Consider the following 17,626-nt stretch of genomic DNA (forward strand, 5'->3'; position numbering starts at 1 on the left):
TAGCCTTCCCCTTGACATGCCCAAAAGAGAAAGTAAACTCCAAAGTTACAAAAAGTGTAGATCCAACACATGTAAGCACAATGCCTGAGTGTAGGCATGTAATGAGTCAACATTCTTTTTGGCTGCATTTGCAAAATAAAAAGGTCCGGGTGAGAGAGAGAGAGAGAGAGGAGAGAGAATGGGAGCGGTTTGGCAAAGGACCCCTCCTTGCCCAAAATATGAGTATTTCCATGTGACCCCCACTAGTTTAGTAGTGTGTGAGGGTGATCCCCAACCTCACTTTCCGCCTTGTTTGATGTGTATACACACACATTTGCCTACCGTTCTATGTCTGCTTCTTGCAATTTGACCTCTCCATCATCAGGCAACAACCTTCCTTTGCCATTGCCCATCCAGCCTCACTCTCACTCTGTCATTCCAGAGGTAAGTATCGTCCACTTCAGCTCTCCACATTCTTGTGGTTTTGTGAATGGGTATGCGTGCGCGCGCGCGCCTTTGGTAACTTTATGGTGTGTATATGGCATTGTTTAATGAAGGAGCCCAAAATGCTAAATTGTGATTTAGCAACTTCTTGCACAGACATTTTTCCATGCAGCTTGCTTGGGCTGATCTGATCTCTTCATAATTGCATGTGTTTTTCTTTTTGCTCTGTGTGGGGGTGTATTGTGTGTGTGTGTGTGAGAGAGAGAGAGAGAGAGAGAGAGAGAGAGAGAGAGAGAGAGAGAGAGAGAGAGAGAGGTCAATTTGGATCATGGGTTGTTCTATGAGGTAACTCTTATATGTCAAATGATCGGGCACTAGAGCTCCGACAGGCCAGAATGAATGAATGCCTTTTAGCTATGAACTACTTTTGTACTATGTAATTGACCTACTGTGAAGAGTGTGCCACCTTTGAACTTTCAAATCAGTGTTGGAGAGGCAATGGCATCGGCAAGTGTGGGGACTTCTATAGATGGAGGAATTGGAAGTTCTCGAATGCGAGGTTTTGGCCGTGCAGAGAGCATTGGAGTAGATCAACTTCCTCAAGAGATGCATGCCATGAAGTTGCAGGATGGCAGTGAGCATGTTCATGACGATAAGGTACTTATCACATGCTCATCTGTGCATGTCAGTCTACTCTCTTTTGCAACTCACAAGTTATGGCTGTCTTTGAATTGTTTATGTGTCTATAAATAGGCATCGGAAGCAGTTGTGATAGAAGGGAATGAAACGGAAACTGGCCATGTGATAGTTACAGCAGTTGGAGGCTCTCGTGGGCGCGCAAGGCAGGTAACACGTGCAAAGAAGCAGAAATCAGCAACCTTTATTTATTCAGTTAACATCTTTGACTTGTATGTAGCTCATTACAGTGGGGCTACACTTGCACAATTGATTAGTGCAAAGCTAGAGAGAGCCACAGTTAGTCCTCTCCATTGTCCTTCACAAGTTAAGCAGTGTTTAGAGCCATGTTTATCGCCAGTAATCTTGTGAGATATAAGAAGTTTTAGACTTTAATATCCTCTTCCAAGATGCAGATTACCAGCAGGCATATGTAGGCATCAAATCCTTTATGTTATTTGATTAGGAATCTTTCAAGTGATAACGATTGCCTTGAAAAAGCCTCAGATAGTCACTTCATTTGTTTGTGCATCTAGGCGGGAACATTTCATATAAACTTGTACTTCTCCACTTTTCATCTTGTTGAGCTTATGCGTTTTTGGCCTGCCCCAAAGGGGTAAGGCCTTAGTGATGCCTTCCCTTTTTGCTAATGAAAAAGGAGAGGTTATTCTAAAAATATATATATATATTTTAAATTGACTAGTATTTGATTGGTGCATGAAGTTAGTGGTCATTATTGCATTGGCTGGATGGGATAGGAATCTTAGGAAAAAGTAATGAAGAGATGAGGTTTGAAAATTATTTATTTCTATATATCTATCTATATTTATGTATGTATGTATTATATTAGATTATTTATTTTTCTTATGTATAAAGCCGGGTGAGTTTTAAACTTGCTATGTGGTGGGACTTAAACGTGTACACATCATTCAATATATATATATATATATATATATATATATATATATATATATATATATATATATATATATATATATATATATATATATATATATATATATATATATATATATATATATATATATATATATATATATATAGAGAGAGAGAGAGAGAGAGAGAGAGAGAGAGAGAGAGAGAGAGAGAGAGAGAGAGAGAGAGAGAGAGAGAGAGAGAGAGAGAGAGAGTTTGAATCCAAGGGTCAGCTGCTTGTAGTGTCCGTGATTCTCTATGTGCACATACAGACTCATGACGCCCCTTTTCAACTGTTGTGGCGGCTTTTTGAAATATGTGCCCTCTCTCCAATACAGCAAACGGGTTCAAATGGGCAAGGCGAGAGTGGAGATGGCAAATCGGCAGAACCTACGGCCGGGGAGGAGTGTAGCGAGGTTGGTGCAATACTTGGGCAGGGCGGATGGACGGAGGCGGACAAGAACCTGCATTGCATGTGGAGCAGCCGGGCGTGGTTACGAGGGAAGCTGTGAAGTGGGGAGGTGATGCCCGAAGCAGAGGGTACTAGATTCCTCGAGTTCAGGCTGGGAGAGGACGCACAGGAGTCACCGACGACCCATAGAGGGCTTGTTCACCCCACCCGCTTGCTACATCAACCCCGCACTTGCAGCTACAAGCTCCTCCCGTAGCACATGGTTTTGTAGATAAGCATCTAGCCATACCTTGCATATCAACACTTGCCTAAGCCACACAAGACAATTGTTGAGCATGTTTCAAATTGTGGATGCAAACGAGAAGAAGAAGGTCAAGGTGCAAGGCTGAGGACGAGCCGGGCATTGCACAACACATATCTACATACACGGGAGCTACGTCAGCTACTTAACACTCTCTCTCTCTCTCTCTCTAGGTTGGAGGATGGGTGTCACGTGCACATCTAACCCTATGTGCACGTGGACAAGCTATCCCAGTTCTAGGGTTCAGGTTAGCCTAGGAAGTGTTCTAGCACCCTTGTGAGCCAGTGCGCAGGCCGTGCACGTCCAGACACTTAGAATAGTTGCATACCCTCTGATTGCACACATCAGGATCATTAGCACGACATTCAGTACCCATCATGAGCATTTTCCAGAGCATAGAACCCTTTTTCCCAAAATACACATTTTTCACTTATTTATTACTAAGTGACTTTTGTTGGAAAAGTAAGTAGGGCAATTTGCTAAAAGAACTATAAGAGAAAACCATTGGGCACTCAGTAGAAGCAGAAGCAGTAGGACACAGAAGGGCAGCAGGCACCCACAGGTCCCATCGTTTTTTTCAAGATCAGCCGAGCGTTTTCAGCCATTCCCACCAGCATTTTCAGTTTTCAGCCCTTAGCCTCGCAAGAACCCGCTCCCATCCGGTTGCAGATCCTCGCCAGTTTCCCGTCAAGACCCAGATCAGCCTAGTGTTTTCAGAATTTAGTAGATCAGCCTGGCGTTTTCAGATTTCAGCCAGATCAGCCAGCGTTTTTGCATTTTTCAGCCCTAGTCCGGCGAAGCAGTTGCAAATTCAGGTCGCAGTACCACCAAAGTAGCAGATCTCTAGCAGAGCATCTAGCGTTTTCAGTTTTCAGCCTTGACGCCATCATCGTCGACACCATCGTTGTCGTTGACATCGTCATCGTCATCGCCATCGCCATCGCCATCGCAGTCCCTATCTTGACGACGACACCTTCGTCATCGTCATCGCCATCGCAGATCCCTATCTTCACGACAGCACCTTCGTCATCGTTATGCAGATCCCTATCATGACGACGATACCTTCGTCGGACTTGACGACGACACCATCATCGTCATCGTCATAGTCTCCATCATCGTCGACATAGTCATCATCAAGTACCACAACATCTAGACCATTGTACCAGATTTGTGTAATCAAGACACTGACTAAAATATAGGAAACGATCACGAATGAAACACTCGAACAATGCGTGCTGACAAATCATTCAAACACATAGTACTTTCTGTAGGGGTTCTTTGGTCCTAGGCTCGAGAGCCAAGATCGGTTTGTCGTGTTTGATCAAACCTTCCTGTGGGGGTTCTGTGGACCTCGACTCGAGAGCCAAGATCGGTTCTTCGTGATTGATCGAATCTGCAATGAGGTTAGCTTCACTAGAGAAAGTATCAACTAACACATTATCCTTGTGAACAATCACATCATCTTCATGCAAATCATCATGCTTGTGAGAAATCACATCTTGATCATCATGCTTGTCATTGTCATCCAAATCATCATGCTTGTCATTGTCATGCAATTCTTCATGCTTATCATTATCATTCAAATCATCATGCTTATCATCATGCAAATCCTGTGTATCATGCTTGGGAGAAGAAGAGAGGGAGGGAGTCTCCTTTTCCCGAATCTCGTGCATCTGTGCCTGCACTTCAGAAAAAAGTCGCAACATCTCTTTCATGTGTCGGTCGTTCATTTCTTTTCTTGCTTTGTTCTCGTGATCAAATTTTGCTTCTCTTGCTTTGGCTTCCAAGCGTGCTCGCTCGCTCGCATGTGCTATGGCTGCCATTCTTTCTTGGTACTTACGCTCTATGTCTGCTTTTCTTGCTTCGCGTTCTAACTTGCTGTCCATAAATATCTTCTCCAACTCCTCCATAAGAATTAGTGCAATCCTTGGCGTAGATGGGGAAGGGGGAGGGTCCGAAAAACCTCCTGGTGGGGAAAATTCTTCTTCGCCTCTCTCATGCTCATCACCTCCAAGCGAATATCCATTCTGCTTCGAGTGATGACCATCCATTGAAGTCTTGGGTTCTTGTGGGTTTTTGTGGTCTTGGGTTCTTAAGTTCATGAGGAACTTGGGTTCTTGGGGGTCTTGGTTCTTGGGGTTCTTGAGTTCTTGTGGTTCTTGCGGGCCTTGAGGTTCTTGAGGCTCTTGTTTCGCTTGCAATCTGTGTTAGAGAAGGATCTTCTCTTCACCCGAGTTCCGCTCTTTCCTGCGGGTGCACCCCTTGGCGGCCTTGCGCTCACACCAAGGTTGCTTTTTCCCACCTCACGTCGATTGGTCGGCCGCTAAGTGCACGGTCCGCTCTCAATGAGTGAAAAGAGGCACAAGGGGAGGTTGGACAAGCCCTTCTTTCTTGGGTTTCCTGTCACTTTTCAAAAACACGATTAGGAATTGACACGCCCAAGAGGTCTTGGGTTACATGCGACCACAACAAGCAAAAATAAAATAAAATGTGTGGTTCTTGTGGTTCTTTTCTTGAGTGATACAGAACACTGCCAAAGCTCTGATACCAATGTAAGGTGCATCAGAAGTGAATGTTGAACTTTGCTCAAGATGAGTGCTCCGAACTGTGCTCAAGGTTCCTTGTTTTTAGGGAAGGGAGAGCCTTTCGTTCTTTAATGAGAGAGTGCAATGAACACAAAAAAAGTGAATGGACACTGTGAATGGAAGTGCATGAGACTGAGAGATAGAAAGAGAAGAGAATACGACACCAAAGATGTTGTCAAACCCTCCAAGGGCCCCACTCTCGATGGCGAGAGTGGTCTACTATTGATTGCACAATTTAGTACAATGGCTGATGCAAATATAAATGCTTGCTATGTTGATGTCGACGGTGTGGACGGCGAGGATGAGGCTAATGCTGGAACTGAGTGCTTCGAACGATGACTCGCTGCTGTTGCAAAAACGCTAATGCTGTTGACAGAAAACGCTGGTTTGATGCGGTTTGTCGTTGCTTTTTTGCTGGTCATAAGAATGCTACTGAGTGTGGCTTCATGTCGCTAATTTGGCTGATGCAAAACGCTGATTTGCAGGGGCTGAAATGTTGGTGCAGAATCGCCTATGCAAGGGGCTGAAAAACGCTGAGTCTTTTGCTAGCGGAATTCCCTTGTTGAAAACGCCAAGGATCAGGGCTGAAAACGCTGAAGTGGCCTTGTGGAAAAACGCCAGGCTGATGGGTTCTTGTTCTTGCTTGATAGGGTGCCTGTTGAGCAATGCTCCTGCTGCTTCCTCTGCCAGAAAGTGTAACTCTGGTTTGCTTATATATTATCTTAGCAAAATTGCCCTACCTAGTTTCCAACAAAAGTCACTTAATAAATAAGTGAAAAATGTCAAAAATAGGGGAAATAGGTTAAATGCACTGGAAAATTCCTTTGATGGATTTTGATGGGAATGCTTATGATCATGCTGTGTGCAACCGGAGGATATGCATCTAATCTAAGTGACTGGTCATGCACGGTCTGCGAACAGACTCACAAAAGTGCCAGATCACTTCCTATTCTAGACTGACTTGATTGACTGAACCCTGGTCATGCTGTAGCTTGTCCACGGACACATACGGTTGGATGTGTCACATGACATGAGAATACCTGACAGTGTGAAGCTTCGGCCAAGCAAGGCTCAGGAGTCTTATTCACGGTAGGTAATAAGCATCGTCAGCATGTTACTATCAAGGAAGGGGATTGGGTCTATTTGAGAATCATGAAGCAACGTTTTAAGCAAGTCGGGAAGAAGTGTCCTAAGTTGTTTTTCAGAACGTATGGTACATTTCCTGTCATTTAAAAGATAAATGAGGTTTCTATGAAATTATAGTTGTCTAACTCATGGTCAATGCACAACGTTTTCCATGTTTCTTGGTTGAAAGTGTTTCAGGGTACACCTTCAAAGGACATTTCCGAAGAAGAAGAACCAGAAATCATAGATGAAGCTGAAGTCATGGAACCGGAGCAAGTCTTGTTGCATTGGTTTTCTCATGGTTCAAAGAAACAAGCGCAACAATACTTTTTGAAGTTCAAAGATCGAGGAACCCACGAAGTCGTGTGGGTTGACGAAGACTTTTTCAAAGACTACCCAAAGTTTTTGGCAGAATACAAGGAAGCCATGCAGCTCGGTACCAATATCTCACTTTAAAAAGGAGGGGAGGTCACGTGCACATATAACCCTATGTGCATGTGGACAAGCTATCCTAGTTCTAGGATTCAGGTTAGCCTAGGAAGTGTTCTGGCACCCTTGTGAGCTTGTGCACAGGCCGTGCATGTCCAGACACTTAGAATAGTTGCATACCCTATGATTGCACACAGCAAGATCATTAGCATGACATTCAATACCCATCATGATCATTTTCCAAAGCATAGGATCCTTTTTCCCAAAATACATATTTTTCACTTATTTATTAGTAAGTGACTTTTGTTGGAAAAGTAAGTAGGGCAATTTGCTAAAAGAACTATAAGAGAAAACCATTAGGCACTCAGTAGAAGCAGGACACAAAAGGGCATGTACCCGCAGCAGAGCAGGCAGGCTGAAACCCGCCCATGGGGCGGTAGGCTATGGCTTTCACCCGAATTCTTTGTTTTACTTTAGACTTTCACACACACAGAAACCTGGAGAAGAAACTTGCAATGGGAATTATCACTTAGAGCGCACACACGGCTCGGAAGCTAGAATGCTCCGAGCAGACATCGAAAACCTGTTGGCCCCAAAATTGGCATCCCTATTTCTTTAATCTTTAAGAGGGTAAATTACAAAGAAGAGGTCTGGGAATTCTTTACCTGTATCCAGCTAGGTACCACCTGTTCTTGCAAAATTTCAGTAGCATAACAACCCCAAAACTTGCCCGAAACCAATTTCCCTACCGGAATTCACTTCCACTGACATAAACCCTCTGATTTCTGCCCGAAAACAGTAAATTTAGCATGCTGTATTTACTGGTTTTTGCCCTGTTTTCAGCCCTAAACAGTCCCTGAACTGTCCTTTAATAGTGGGGCATTGTTTCCAATGGTTCTGGCTTTTGTATGGCTAAAAAACATTCCAAATTCAGCGCTTAACCAATGCTGAAAACGCACCTGTACGGTGAGGTTATCACCCTCACCGGTGCCTGCTTTTGGAGGAGCAGTTAGCTACTCCTGTTCTTGCTCAGAGAGGCTCTTGCCTCAGCAGAAACGCATATGACCACACAGCTGTACATAGGTCAAATGAAGAGCCCTCTTGTGGGGCATCACATTACTGCACGTAGGGGAGAGAGAGAGAGCAGTGTAAGGTGTGCAGGTAATGACTTCTTGCACTACACTATACATGAGAGGGAAAGCTTGCAGTCAATAGCTTTTAACCTGTGACAACTTGCAAATGAGAAGTCTCCCAGCTAGAAATCGAGCGCTAGCTCTTCTGCATGAGGGAAGTTTACCAAAAGGTGCCACTTTGCACATTTATAGGGAGTGTCCTGCTTTGGGCTTCCCGCTTAAAAATCTGCCGACTGGTTGCCCAGTTAACTTTGCAGTAGAGTTCTAAAATGTTCCCCTTGTCATTCCGGAAGTAATGAACCGAAAATAGCAATTCCCTAAATTTTAGGGGATGCTAATTGGACTCCCACCGGTCATCTGACTATCTATCCCCACTGGGACCGCATCCAAAAATGCAATGTAGCCCAGCTATCGGGTACTTTCCTTTGGTAACCCCACCTTGGCATGGTGCTTTTATTGAGTTCACTTCCTAGTATCGACCAACTTGCTAAGTGCGACGGGGGGACCTACATGATCTTGAATTGAGCCTAGACATCCTTTTATTATACGAGTTTCCAATGCCGACCAACTTCTCGTATGCGGGTGAAACTACAGTACACATTGGCCATACAATGTCCGACCATTTGTAACTTCAAAAAGAGGGTCTCAAAAATTAAACAAAAATCATTGGAAAGAAGCCAACAACTAAGGTTAGCAGTTGCCACGTCTTCATGATATAGTTAACAGTTACCACGTCCTTGTGACACAGGCACCCACAGGTCCCAGTGTTTTTCTTAAGATCAGCCAAGCGTTTTCAGCCACTCCCACCAACGTTTTCAGCCATTACCACCAGCGTTTTCAGTTTTCAGCCCTTAGCCTCGCAAGAACCCACTCCCACCCGATTGCAAATCCTCGCGAGTTTCGCGTTAAGATCTAGATCAGCCTAGCGTTTTCAGAATTCAGGAGATCAGCTTAACATTTTCAGGTTTCAGCCAGATCGACCAGCGTTTTTGCATTTCAGTCCTAGTCCGGCGAAGCAGTTGCAAATTCAGGTCGCTGTACCACCAAAGTAGCAGATCTCCAACAGAGCATCTAGTGTTTTCAGTTTTCAGTCTTGACGCCATCGTCGTCAACACCATCGTCGTCGTTGACATCGTCATCGTCATCGCAGTCCCTATCTTGACGACGACACCTTTGTCATCGTCATCGCAGATCCCTATCTTAACGACGACACCTTCGTCGCAGATCCTGGACTTGACGAAGACACCATTATCGTCATCGTCATAGTCTCCATCATCGTCGACATAGTCATCATCAAGTACCACATCTAGACCATCGTACCAGATTTGTGTAATCTATAGCGTAGACCTCTCTCGCCATAGAGAGGGGGCCCTTGGAGGGGGGTTTGAGAACCATCTGTTGTCGTATTCTTCTCTCTCTCTCTCTCTCTCTCTCTCATTCTCAGCACTTTCATTCACAGTAGCATTCACTTTGTTTGTGATCATTACACTTGCACTCTCTCTAAGAGAACGGAAGGCTCTCTCTTCCGTACGTAAAAGGAACCCTTGAGCGCAGTTCGGAGCACGCACCCTGAGCACTATCAACATTCACTTCCGTTGCACCTTACGATGGGGGTTGACAAAATCCGAATCACTTGGCAAGGGAGTAAGTGTGGGAATGGGTAGAGGATAGAGACACACGCATAGGTAGAGGAGGATGCAGTACCAGTGATTGGGCAACGTGGACAAAGGAATATGCAGTGCAACAAACAGACATGGAGCTATGTAGAGAGAGAGAGAGAGAGAGAGAGAGAGAGAGAGAGAGAGAGAGAGAGAGAGAGAGAGAGAGAGAGAGAGAGAGAGAGAGAGAGAGAGAGAGAGAGAGAGAGAGAGAGACGACGAGACAATCAGTTTATGCAAGTAAGCGGCAAACGAGAGATTTATGTAAACAAGAGAGAGAAAGACAAAGAAAGATGACAAACCAAAGACAAAAATGGAGGGGGAGAGAGAGAGAGAGTGAGAGTGCACTAAAGTAGTCGAAAGAGGGAGAAAATGTGAGATAAGAACAATGCAACATATTGAGGTAAATATCGAGAAGGGGTCCATTTAAAGGTCCAAGATAAGCCATTATACCAAGAGAGAGAGGGAGAGAATGGTTTCTAACGGGAGCAAAGGGGGGGGTGGGAGGGGGGCATGACATTGTTAGACATGGAATTTTAATAGTGGAATGGTGGGACCTGTGCACTCTACTGACTGTTGATTGGAGCTTAATTAGGGCTTCAAAGCTTAAGCGGTGGGTCTCTCCCCCCCCCCCCAAATAGTGCGTATGCGAGGTGGCAATGATGGCCGCCATCTCTTGAAGATGGGGAACCATTGAGGGTAGAAGCAAGTAAATTCTTCTTTAGGATGGGCATCAAAGTTTCAAACTAGTCTGATAAGGTGATAATCTTATTCTTCCTGTTTGGACAAGCAACGAAGTTGAGGTCACATCTTGTCAAGTTTGGATCTATGTACTTCTCTGGTTATTTGCAGCCTCGTCGTCGTAGGTTTGTAGTAGTATTCATTTTTCGATTTCGTATCTAGCTTACATTAGGACTTAAGAATTTGTTCCTTTAGAAGTAGTTGTGTGAAGTTTGATTTCTAGGTTAAGCTTTTAAGATGTCTTATCCTTTTTTGTTTAAAGTTGAGTACTTGTTTTAAGTTTTAGCCAAGTAAGCTGCGTCAACTTATTTTGCGCATGCCTTCTCTAAAAAGATTTTTAAGTTAATAATGTTTTTTTATAATTTAGTTTTGTTTCGTAGCGCATAAAATGTTTGTTTTTCTTTTCTTGTGTCCCTTGCTTTTATAATTTTATGAGTGCTTTATTCCCTCTTATAATTCGTGAGTTCAGACTATTCCGAACTTATGAAGGTATACATAGCCTTAACTTGTGCTTATAACCTAGTGGCAATGGCAAGAGTGGAAGAGGGCATCTTAGGATAAGCTTGGAGAGGTGGCCAAGCCTACTGCCGTTTGCATTATGGGCTGACCGTACGACACATAGTTTAGTCCCTTGTGACTATGTTTTGACCATACATCGATATGGAAGCTCTTAAATCTTTGCAAAATAAAAAAAATGGTCGTTGTGAAGGAGGAAGCTCTTGATTTCCTTTTAACTGTTTGAAGTTACGACAATGTAATTGGGGGCGAGGCTACTAGATTCCATGAAAGAGGTTTGGGTTTTGAATTGGATTTGTGCTTGTTTGAGAGTTGAGGTCTCGTGGCTGAAACTTTAGTGTTTTTAATTGCTCTTTTTCAATTGAAATTATTGGTGATTCTTTCATCACAAACTCGCTTACAACAACAAGCTGATTCCAAACACAATAGGAAAGAGGGCTTGTGACTTTTTTGTCATGAACACACTTCAGACTTTAAGCCATCTTTAGGAAGAGGGTTGGTGATTTCCATAAATACTCTCTCACAAGGTGTTTGTGATTCTCATCATGAACTCTCATAGCCAAAGGTTCCGCACCTTCCTAGCTACACCGCACACGACACCGCGCTCGGTCCGAAAGGCGGTCTTGTAGATGTCTCACTTTGCGATTCTTACCTGGTAGTAGCTACTCTTCAGGTCGATCTTCGAAAACACTATAGTCCCATTGAGACGCTTCAAAATGTACTCTATGCGAGGCATAGGAAACTCGTTCTTGACTGTCATATTATTGAGGTATAAAACCCCTATCCAACAACTCACCTAGTTGGCGCTCTAGCTCCTCTTCATTAGCCTCGTTCAAACGATATAGAAACTTACTAGCAGGTTGTGCTCCATCCACTAGGTCGATGACATGATTCGCAGGTCGTTCGGAAGGAAGTTTAGAGGGAAGATCATCTTGGAGAAACAAGTGCTCAACCTTGGCAAACAACTTACCATACCTGTCAGGAATATTTGATGTGGGGTTGACATAGATGACCGCAACTTGAAGGCAGACCAACGGCAAAGTTTTCAAAATCTGGTTCAAAACTGTTGCTCAATAGACACATTAATGCCAACATGGAAACCCAAATATCTGCATGTTTGTCCTGTAGGTAGCTGAGTGAAATTATCCTACACACCCCATTGACAGTCCTAGTCAACTTCTACAAGAAAACCAAATGACTTATGGCAGTTGATGAGAATACCACTCGCCAAGCGAAAGGTAGCTAGAGCATCCCATAGTCTGTCCAAGGTGGATATGTCATAGCGTACAAAGAGCATTATGTCATTTGCATACTCTTAATCCAACAAATTTACCGAGCCGTCCATAGGCAGAGCGAGATGTCTCAAATGTGGTGTGTTGCGGCGTGAGAAGAGTGACATGGCCTTAGCAAAGAATAGAAAGAAGTAAGCTACCAGGGGGCAGCCCTGTCTGACTGAACGGGATAGAGGAAACCGCCGTCCAATGTGGCCTCTTATCGTGACAACACTAGAGGCAGTACGATATAGTGTAGCCACACCTCGCATCCACCGCAAGGGGAAACCCATCCTCTGTATAGTGGCCTCCAAGAAGCCCCAATTTACCCAATCATAATCCTTCTCAAGATCAAGAACAAGCATGAAAGCTAGTGGCTGGTCTGACTGATGAGCCCACTCGACTGCCTCATAGAATGGGAATATGTTGTCCAAAATGCATTGATCCTGCACAAAACTTGTTTGTGAAGCATGGATGAGGTGGGACATATATGGCCGCAAATGCATATCCCGTTGTTTTAGATGTTTCTTTCTTTATACCCCTGCACCTTTGAGTCAACCCGCATATAGCTGTTTTACTATTTCCTCGTGTCATTTTGTTTCTTTTCAAGCACGTAATGGGAGTTTTTGTTCCATTTGGACCACCACTCCTTTACATAAAACTTCATGCATGCCAAACCCTTTTTGAAAATTGAAAGAAGAACTTATGTACGGCTGGCAAAGTGTGATGTTAATAAGCAGTTGCTAGCACTCCAAATGGGCTATCTAATGAACCACCTAACCAAAATTTCGACCAGAGCTATCCTATACCCTCCCCCCCCTTTCACATGATATATGTGGATGTTATAGACATATTAGAAATAGCACATGGATCTGCATTAGCTCTTCTGATCCTGTAGTTCCAACGACAAAATTATGGGCTTCCTTCCCTTGTAGGCTTTATTGCAAAGGTTATTTTTTATGTCAGGGAAAATAGTTCAACTTGAGCAGCTATAACATGTGCAAGATGTGCATAGGAAGATTTTCTTTGTAACTAATTTAGATTCTATACATAATTGTTTGTGTATGTGACTCATCCATTTCTTGTAATCTGATCTTGAGTGTAACTGCTGTTACTTTTCTTCCGTTTACACACATTTCTTTACTGGTTGCAGACCATCAGTTACATGGCGGAACGTGTGGTTGGGACTGGATCCTTTGGCACAGTGTTTCAGGTGTGCTTTTGGTTAACCTCCTATTAGGTACTTCTGAGGATGAGTGTCAGTTTTAGCTGTTTGGGTTGATTGCGCAATGATATCACTTGCAGGCAAAGTGTTTGGAGACTGGTGAAACTGTGGCCATCAAGAAAGTGTTGCAAGACAAGCGTTATAAGAACCGTGAGCTACAAATCATGCAAATGCTTGACCATCCAAACATTGTAGCTTTAAAGCATTTCTTCTACTCGAATACAGACCAAGATGAGCTGTACCTTAATCTAGTCCTGGAATACGTTCCAGAAACTGTGTATCGGATTGCCAAGCATTACAACCGCTTAAACCAATGCATGCATCCTCTTCATGTGAAGCTGTATACTTATCAGGTGATATTTGTGCTTTGTTCCTGAAATACTATGTACCTAGCAAATCAATTTAAACCAATGCATGCCTCCTCTTCATGTGTAGCTGTATACTTATCAATTTAAACCAATGCATGCCTCCTCTTCATGTGATATTTGTGCTTTGTTCCTGAAATACTATGTACCTAGCAAATCAATCTAATGCCCAATAACTCAGTGTTAATTGTTTGACAAGATGACATTATTGCTTGTATTTTGTGTCGGAAATACATAAAGAGTGACACAAATCCATGAAAACAATTCCTATTGCTTTGTGGAAACCTGCATGTGCATGCACATAGAAATGCTTGCATAGTATTGGCCTTGAAATCCATACAAAGTTTTTTGCAGGGCTTCAAAATGACATGTACTCTTGTTAGAGTTATGGCATCTCAAGTGAACTGCCCAATGTGATCCCAACATTTATTTTGGCTTTTATGTATTTTTTAAATTTATTTGTCAAAGTCTGGCTAGGGCAATTTGCTAAGGTGACTATATAAGTACACCTTGCCCCCATCGTATAAGTATCAATTCATTGCCAAGGTTGGTTTGTTCAGCAGAGTCTCTCTCTCGCTTTCTGTGTTTCGTGTATTCTCCCCATTGCTCTTCGCTTCCGCATCGTTGACTTTGACATGGTATCAAAGCTCACGGCTCATTGATTGTGGGAGGAGCATCCGCTCAGAGAAGAGGAGACGGCAATCACTTGGAGAGGAGCACGGGAACCCGTTGGATGCATGGGAGTGGGTGCAGCGTTGTGGAAGGCTAGCGTTTCTTGGGACAGCACTCGTAGGCATGAGGAAGAGCTATGGTTGAGCATTTTGAAACACTGACGAAAGCCACCCAACACCTTGTGGCCCCTTAGCCCGACGAGCGTTTTGAAACACTGAGTCATTGGAAGCTACTCGAAGGCAGTTTTGCGTGCATTTTGAGATGCAAGCAAAGAGGTGACTGCAACGTGCACCAACTTGGGGCTGCGTTTTGAAACGCTAGGCAGTAGAGGAGCAAATAGCGACACAATTTTTGACGCATTTTGAGAGGCTCTCCTGTTGATCCCCCCCTCTCCCCTCCCCCTTGTTCCCAAGGTAGCGTTTTGAAACTCCATCAGCCTAGAGGCTTCGGAGGTGGGGGGACGCAAGTGCCAAAGGTCCTTGGAAGGAGTTTTTGGAGCAGCTTAAGGACGACCATTTGAGGCCTTTGGAGTGCGAGGCAGAAGTGCAGGCTTGCTGAGGATCGAACGTGGCTTGCTATGGCTTGTACTTGCAAGATGGCCCACCCTTGCTCGAGTACCAATACCAAGACCAATCATCAGCTATGGAAAGTTCATCGACCACCATCCAATTAATGGTCTATGCACATGAAAAGTTCTCATCGCTTTGTTTGGCTCAGGATTGTGAAGCCAAAAGCAAATGGACGAGTTCGCTAGAGGACAAAGGCAAAGGCAAGCTTTACAAGGACGACAATACCAATACTTAGTTAGCTCGGTACCCACGAGGTTCGACAACCAATGTTATAAATGTGACATGATGCTTTGTTTGGCCCGGGAGTTTGAAGCCAAATGCAAAAGCAGAAAATCGCAATGAGACAAAGGCAAAGTCAAGCTGGACAAAGATAACGGCAATAAAGATTTGACAAAGGAGATCAGCATGGCACACGTGGTGGCAACCACAGTGGCAGTAAAGATTTGACAGAGGAGATAAGCATGGCACACGTGGTGGCAACCATAGTGGCCACGACGCCAGATTTCTAGTTATGAGGTAGTTGCCGCCACTAGCTTCTGCCAAAGAGAGGCTTGTGAGTGGCAGAGAGAGGCAAGCAACGCTCCTTATAAATAATTTGGATCCTTGTGTTGGAGTTCAAGTTATCGGTGTTTGAATCCCGTGGGTGGGAGTTCAAGGCACATGCATATGGCAAGGAACCAATCAGACGTATCTAAAACACTATGGAGGAGTACGCACCAATCCATTGTTGTTCGTCAGATTATGGATAGGATGTGTTTCAAAGTTCATTGTCTGGAAAGTTTGGACGTGATGGGTTCACAGGTCACGAATGGGGATTCTTGGACGTAGCACAGTTCAATTTTCTAAAGGCAACCGATGCTCAAGATGGCATTCTTCTAAGGTAAAAAGTTGAGGGTAGCATAATCGAGGTGTATCCAATATCCCGGCCGGTGCTGGGGTGTCCATGGTAGCTTCTTCATTAACTTGGTCTCACTATTTATGTCCACTATGAGCTGTAGAGAATGTGTTAAAGTTATGGTAGCTCAAGTAAACTGCCCAATGTGATCCCACTATATATTTTGGCTTTTAGGTATTTATTTTACTTATTTGTCAAAGTCTGGGTTGTGCAATTTGCTAACGTGACTATGTAAGTACACCTTGCTCCCATTGTTTAAGTATTAATTTATTGCCAAGGTTGGTTGGTTCAGTAGAGTTCTCTCGCTTTCTCTCTCTTGTGTACTCTCCCCATTGCTCTACGCTTTTGCATCGTCAACTTTGACAACTCCATAGAGCTAAATGTCTGTAAAAGACCCAAATGACTTATCAGGCCAAAAATATACCTCCTTAATTGTGTGCTCATGCTCCAAGTACAAAAGAGAATATATAGCCTTGAAACTAAAGTGGGTGGGTAGTGATGGCTGCTGAGGTGCAACAAGGAGAGAATGAGAGTTCATCCATGATGAAGGGCAATTGATTAATTATGATACAAATGTAACAGACGGAAAAATGTAGCTGTGATGCTAGAGACTATGGTTGATCATAGGAACGTTATCATCGCATGTCTATTAGGGTAGAAAATATGAATTTTCTAGCGCACATATTAAGGCTGGGATATTTGTCTTGACATGTCCTTACTTTGACTTTAAGAAAGGAAAGAAGTTTGCATTTTGCCTTTGAGCTGGTCAGACCCGTCCTTTATATTCTACTATGTGATGACTTTCTTTTTTAGGCAAAAGAAGTGGGGCTTGATACCCTTTTGTATTACTGTAAGGTGCAGCGGAATGAATGTTGTATTTTCTCAAGATTAGTGATCTTTATTGCTCAAGGTTCCTTTTAGTTCTTAGGGAAGGAGAGAGCCTTCCGTCTTGTGGAGAGTGCTATGATCACGAACAAAGTGAGTGGATATTGTGCGTGCAAGTGAATGAGACTGAGAGAAGGAGAGAGAAGAGATACGACACCGAGAGGTTGTAAAACCCTCCTCCAAAGGCCCCACTCTCGTCGGCGAGAGTGGTCTACTTTGATTGCACAAAGGTGTACAATGCGTATGCAATGGACTGATGCAATGGGACTATGCCGATGACGACAACGACTTGGTGGCTGAAATCTGAGATCTTCTAATCGCTGAATTTCGGGACTGTTTCGGTGGCTGACATAGACTATTTTACTGCTGTCTTGATGGCTGAAAATGAATGGTTCCGTCGGGGTTCATGCTGAGGTAAAAAACGCTGAACTGTTGTACCCTTTGGCTGCGTTTTCTGCTGCTGTTGAAGGCTGAAAAACGCCGGTCTTGTAGGTCTATTCCATGCTGAAAAACGCTGCCGTTGCAGGGTATCCAAGGCTGGAAAAAACGCTGAAATATGCAGCTCTTCTAGCGTTAGTGATCTGCTGAAAAAAACGCTGAAGTTGGCAGGGAAAAACGCCAGGTAATGCAACTTGATGGCGATGCTTTTGCTGTGGGAGAAAACGCCCAAGGGAGGGAAAGGATGGCGATGGAAATCTGGTGGGAATGCCCGCGAAGGTGGAGGTCCAAAATGTTGGGGGTGCTTGGGGGGGGGGAAACTGCTGAGAAGTTACTAGTTGAGCGGGAAGCTCCTGCTGCCTCTTCTGCCACTTA

The 17,626-nt window shown here is 43.9% G+C and overlaps 1 protein-coding gene across 1 annotated transcript in view; it reads left to right on the forward strand.

Annotated features, from left to right (window-relative positions):
• Nucleotides 1–238: 238 nt before the first annotated feature.
• LOC147448024 (shaggy-related protein kinase epsilon-like) overlaps nucleotides 239–17,626 on the forward strand; it is a 32,715-nt gene continuing 15,327 nt past the window's right edge. The window contains exons 1-5 of the mRNA XM_086523923.1: nucleotides 239–423; nucleotides 909–1,080; nucleotides 1,177–1,269; nucleotides 13,356–13,415; nucleotides 13,508–13,780. Coding sequence (XP_086380049.1) covers nucleotides 922–1,080; nucleotides 1,177–1,269; nucleotides 13,356–13,415; nucleotides 13,508–13,780 — 585 coding nt within the window. The 5' untranslated portion in view covers nucleotides 239–423; nucleotides 909–921. The remainder of the gene's footprint in view (nucleotides 424–908; nucleotides 1,081–1,176; nucleotides 1,270–13,355; nucleotides 13,416–13,507; nucleotides 13,781–17,626) is intronic.

Source organism: Adiantum capillus-veneris, chromosome 11 (genome assembly GCF_014529385.1).
Source record: "Adiantum capillus-veneris isolate H3 chromosome 11, ASM1452938v2, whole genome shotgun sequence".
Taxonomy (NCBI): domain Eukaryota; kingdom Viridiplantae; phylum Streptophyta; class Polypodiopsida; order Polypodiales; family Pteridaceae; genus Adiantum; species Adiantum capillus-veneris.